At 46.2% G+C, this 5998-nt stretch overlaps 1 protein-coding gene across 1 annotated transcript; it reads left to right on the plus strand.

Moving 5' to 3' along the window:
* On the plus strand, nucleotides 1-2828 carry LOC127911906 (probable phospholipid-transporting ATPase IM). Its single transcript, XM_052479954.1, has 4 exons — nucleotides 1-61; nucleotides 1076-1321; nucleotides 1667-1804; nucleotides 2772-2828. The coding sequence occupies exons 1-4, from the start codon at nucleotides 44-46 to the stop codon at nucleotides 2826-2828; spliced, it is 459 nt and encodes a 152-aa protein (XP_052335914.1). The 5' UTR covers nucleotides 1-43.
* The last annotated feature ends 3170 nt before the right edge of the window (nucleotides 2829-5998 follow it).

Raw genomic sequence — 5998 nt, forward strand, 5'->3', positions numbered from 1 at the left:
CTGTTTGAAAAGGTAAGAGAACACAGCACTTCCTGTACTGGGCATGAGTCTGTTTGACCAGGTAAGAGAACACAGCACTTCCTGTATTGGGCATGAGTCTGTTTGACCAGGTAAAAGAACACAGCATTACCTATATTAACTCTACCTACATGTACATACTACCTCAACTAACCGGTGCCCCCACATTGACTCTGTACCGGCACCCCCTGTATATAGTCTCCACATTGACTCTGTACCGGTACCCCCTGTATATAGTCTCCACATTGACTCTGTACCGGTACCGCCTGTACAAAGCCTCCACATTGACTCTGTACCATAATACCCTGTATATAGCCTCCACATTGACTCTGTACCATAATACCCTGTATATAGCCTCCACCTTGACTCTGTACCATAATACCCTGTATATAGCCTCCACCTTGACTCTGTACCATAATACCCTGTATATAGCCTCCACATTGACTCTGTACCATAATACCCTGTATATAGCCTCCACAATGACTCTGTACCATAATACCCTGTATATAGCCTCCACATTGACTCTGTACCATAATACCCTGTATATAGCCTCCACATTGACTCTGTACCATAATACCCTGTATATAGCCTCCACATTGACTCTGTACCATAATACCCTGTATATAGCCTCCACATTGACTCTGTACCATAATACCCTGTATATAGCCTCCACATTGACTCTGTACCATAATACCCTGTATATAGCCTCCACATTGACTCTGTACCATAATACCCTGTATATAGCCTCCACATTGACTCTGTACCATAATACCCTGTATATAGCCTCCACATTGACTCTGTACCAGCTCCCCCTGTATATATTATTTTTACTGCCCCTCTTTAATTACTTGTTACTTGTATCTCTTATTCTTATCCAGATTTTTTAAGGGCTCGTAAGTAAGCATTTCACTGTAAGGTCTACAGTTTCTACACCTGTTGTATTCGGCGCATATGACTAATAAAATTCGATTTGATTTGACTAGGCATGAGTCTGTTTAACCAGGTAAGAAAACACAGCATTACGAGTGTATCTATCTCTGTCTCCTCTGGTGTCCAGGATGTGAATGACATGTGGAGTTTCCAGCACCCCAGTCTGTACGTTCCAGGCCAGTTGAATCAGTACTTCAGTAAGACAGCCTTCTTTAAGTGTGCCCTCCACAGTGTCTACAGCTCTGTAGTGCTGTTCTTCATCCCCTACGCTGCCATGTACGACACGGTCCGAGACGACGGGCGAGACATTGCTGACTACCAGTCCTTCGCCCTGCTGGCCCAGACCTGTCTGGTCATCACCGTCTGTATACAGGTACAGTACAACACAGTCAACGACTGGAAACATAAATCAAGGTAGAATCTCTGAACTTTGAGCGTACAGTCTATACCAGACGAGCTAAATTACTTCTATGCTCGCTTCGAGGCAAGCAACACTGAGGCATGTATGAGAGCATCAGCTGTTCCGGAAGACCGTGTGAGTTCATTTATGTAAACTGCCTGTACCTGTACCTGACTGAATAGCCAACAGTCTGTCCATGGACAGTTGTTTGTCCGCCTCAGGTGTTTATTCGTCAGGTATATATTCTCATGTGTCTATTTCCTGTTCCTTGCAAGAGGATGGTCCTAACCCCCTCCCTCCTCCTCTCTCTCCCTGCAGCTGTGTCTGGACATGTCCTACTGGACAGCGGTCAACCAGTTCTTTGTGTGGGGAGTCTGGCCATGTACTTTGTTGTCACCTTCAGCATGTACAGTAATGGCACGCATATCACCTTCCCTGCATCCTTCCCCTTCATCGGTGAGCCATCACAACACTACACCACACTACACTACACTACAACCCTACACAACCCACTACACTACCCTACTACACTACCCTACCCTACACAACACTACACCACACTACACTACAATCCTACACAGCCACACTACACTACAATCCTACACAACCACACTACCCTACACAACCCTACCCTACTACACTACCCTACACTACACTACAACCCTACACAACCCACTACACTACACAACCCTACCCTACCCTACACAACACTACACCACACTACACTGCAATCCTACACAACCACACTACACTGCAATCCTACACAACCACACCACACTACACTACAACCCTACACAACTACACTACACTACCCTACTACACTACCCTACCCTACACAACACTACACCACACTACACTACAATCCTACACAACCACACCACACTACACTACAACCCTACACAACCACACTACACTACAACCATAAACATCCACACTACACTACACTACAACCCTACACAACTTCACTACACTACAACCCTACACAACCACACTACCCTACACTATACTATACTACAACCCTACACAACCACACTACACAACCCTACTACACTACCCTACCCTACACTACAACCCTACCCTACACAACCATACTACACTACACTACACTACCCTACACTATACTATACTACAACCCTACACAACCACACTACCCTACCCTACACTACAACCTTACCCTACACTACTACACTACTCTACAACCCTACATAACACTACAACCCTACACATTTTTAAAAAACATTTAACCTTTATTTAACTAGGCACGTCAGTTAAGAGCAAATTCTTACTTACAATGACAGAAAAAATACAAGTCATTGTACACAACACTACACTACACTACACAACACTACTCGTCATGAAACACTATCTTGACCCGAGACTAATTCTAGCTCCTAGCCCCTAGCCCCTATCTCCTATCTCCTAGCCCATAGAGCTGAAGGAGAAATATATGAGTAAGCAGTGTGGTTTACATTCATGTTAAAGGTGTGTGTCTCCCTGCATCAGGCACAGCCAGGAACTCCCCTGAACCAGCCCAATGTGTGGCTGACCATCCTGCTTACCTCCATCCTCTGTGTACTTCCTGTGGTTGCCTACCGCTTCCTGTTGATACAGCTCCGCCCCACTATCAACGACAAGGTGGGAACACTGACCAACCACATGCTGTCTTCTAGGAACCCTGACCAATCACACTCTGGTTTTGGGGATTAAAGTATGAAAAATGACTGTTGCTTCTAAACTGATAACGTTTTATCATAAAGTTACTGGTCCCCTCCCCTGTGTCAAACACTTGATTCACGGGATAGGGTGACATCACCCTAACTCTTTCATTTGAATACACCAATGGTAACATGATATTCTCTTACCTCATTTAAATAAGTACCACCTTGTAACCAACACCGGAGAAGGTATGTTTGCAGAGAGGCGTGGTTTACTTAGCTGTATAGCTACTCTACTGGTGCCAACCTTTGACTGCCAATATAATTAAAAGTTGACCCTATTTATCTATGGCAAAAAAAATAGTTACTGTATATGTTTCCCCTTTCGTCTGTGTCTGGTGTTCGCTAGTTACTGGCATGGAACGAAAGAGGGGTACGGGTCGTTCAAGTCAACACATCCGTCAGTGCTGCTGTGAATCTGATCACAAGACACATGCCAAACGGGAGACGTATAAAACATGTGTCATCATTTATTTATTTTAGAGGTTAAATGTCTCACTACTGGTGTCCTCCAGGGTTCTGTACTAGGTCCTCTTTTAATGTCCCACTACTGGTGTCCCCCAGGGCTCTGTACTAGGTCCTCTTTAATGTCCCACTACTGGTGTCCTCCAGGGCTCTGTACTAGGTCCTCTTTAATGTCTCACTACTGGTGTCCTCCAGGGTTCTGTACTAGGTCCTCTTTAATGTCCCACTACTGGTGTCCCCCAGGGCTCTGTACTTGTTTTTTTTTTTTAACCAGGCAAGTCAGTTAAGAACAAACTCTTATTTTCAATGACAGCCTTGGAACAGTGGGTTACCTGCCTGTTCAGGGGCAGAACGACAGATTTTTACCTTGTCAGCTCGGGATTTGCACTTGCAACCTTTCGGCTGCTCGTCCAACCCTCTAACCACTAGGCTACCCTGCTGCCCCATTGAGATTTCAATGTTGTTTGAGTTGCTCTTGTTAATCACCACAATTTGCTTGAGATGTTTTTTTTTACTCCAACACTGCTCATTGCATCTAGGTTTCTTGACATAGGCGTTTCAAAGAGCTGTCAGTCAAGGCGAGCTCATGAATGTAAACTCCCGCCCACTTGTCCTGTCTTTTTCAAACTTCTTAGTATTTAGCATTTCTATCCAAAACAAATATTAGGGGATATTTAAGTCACTCAAAAGGGTATTTTTACATGGGAATCAGAAAGACAATTGGGGACCTTTTAAGGGTTGTAATTCCCTGGTATTGTTGTTTTTGTTCGCCTGTATTCCTTATTATTTTTACTTTGTTCTTTCTATAAAAAAAAAGGCAATCATTACTGACCTACAATACTTTCTAATCTTAAACTCTGCTCTCCTGTCCTACTCCCTCCCCTCCCTACCAGGTGATGTTCAAGGTGAGACAGGCCAAGGCCACGCCCCTCTCCCAGCACGACGAGCCAGGATGCGGCGTACCAGCTCCCGCCGCTCTGGATACGCCTTCTCGCACGCACAGGGCTACGGGGGACCTGGTGACGTCCAACCATTTCCTGCGCCGTCCCGCCATCACGCGCTCCACCACTTTCACCCCTCTGGGGCGCACCACGGGGTTCAGCCCCATGGGCCGCTCGGCAGGATACAGCCCCACTGGGAACGCTCTGAACTCCAGACCACAGGAGGTGGAGGTGACATCACTACAGATGTACCGGATGGTGCAAGACTCCGCCTTCTGAAGTACTGCACAGTGCGAGATCCCGCCTTCTGACGAACTGCACAGTGCGAGACCCCGCCTTCTGAAGTACTGCACAGTGCGAGACCCCGCCTTCTGACGAACTGCACAGTGCGAGGCCCGCCTTCTGACGAACTGCACAGTGCGAGACCCCGCCTTCTGAAGTACTGCACAGTGCGAGACCCCGCCTTCTGAAGAACTGCACAGTGCGAGACCCCTCCTTCTGAGGGAAGAGAGGAAGAGGATGTGGAGGAGTTGTTGTTTACAGAGGACCAAATCAGTGGGTGTGATATGTAAAAAATATATATCCTAAACATTGACACATACTGTAACTGTACACACACAAATCTCTATGACGACTGACTTGTCGTAGCGTTCCAAAGACAGGCCCTCGTATCTGATTGGTCACACTCTCTCCCCCCCGCTTCATTGCCTCTCCTGTTCCAATCAATGGCCTTGTATTCCATCAGGACTGTTGTCATGGGAAACAGAACTCTCCTGTTCCAATCAATGGCCTTGTGTTCCATCAGGACTGTTGTCATGGGGAAACAAACCTCTCCTGTTCCAATCAATGGCCTTGTGTTCCATCAGGACTGTTGTCATGGGGAAACAAACCTCTCCTGTTCCAATCAATGGCCTTGTGTTCCATCAGGACTGTTGTCATGGGGAAACAAACCTCTCCTGTTCCAATCAATGGCCTTGTATTCCATCAGGACTGTTGTCATGGGGAAACAAACCTCTCCTGTTCCAATCAATGGCCTTGTGTTCCATCAGGACTGTTGTCATGGGGAAACAAACCTCTCCTGTTCCAATCAATGGCCTTGTGTTCCATCAGGACTGTTGTCATGGGGAAACAAACCTCTCCTGTTCCAATCAATGGCCTTGTGTTCCATCAGGACTGTTGTCATGGGGAAACAAACCTCTCCTGTTCCAATCAATGGCCTTGTGTTCCATCAGGACTGTTGTCATGGGGAAACAAACCTCTCCTGTTCCAATCAATGGCCCTGTGTTCCATCAGGACTGTGGTCATGGGGAAACAAACCTCTACAGGTCAACTGTATGCTATATTGTCTGTCAACTGAGGATAAACTATTACACTATACTACAGTATGACTCAGTGCTGTGACACCATAGGATCGTATGACTCTGTACTCAGTGCTGTGACACCATAGGATCGTATGACTCTGTACTCAGTGCTGTGACACCATAGGATCGTATGACTCTGTACTCAGTGCTGTGACACCATAGGATCGT

This window comes from Oncorhynchus keta, chromosome 25 (assembly GCF_023373465.1).
Source record: "Oncorhynchus keta strain PuntledgeMale-10-30-2019 chromosome 25, Oket_V2, whole genome shotgun sequence".
Classification (NCBI taxonomy): domain Eukaryota; kingdom Metazoa; phylum Chordata; class Actinopteri; order Salmoniformes; family Salmonidae; genus Oncorhynchus; species Oncorhynchus keta.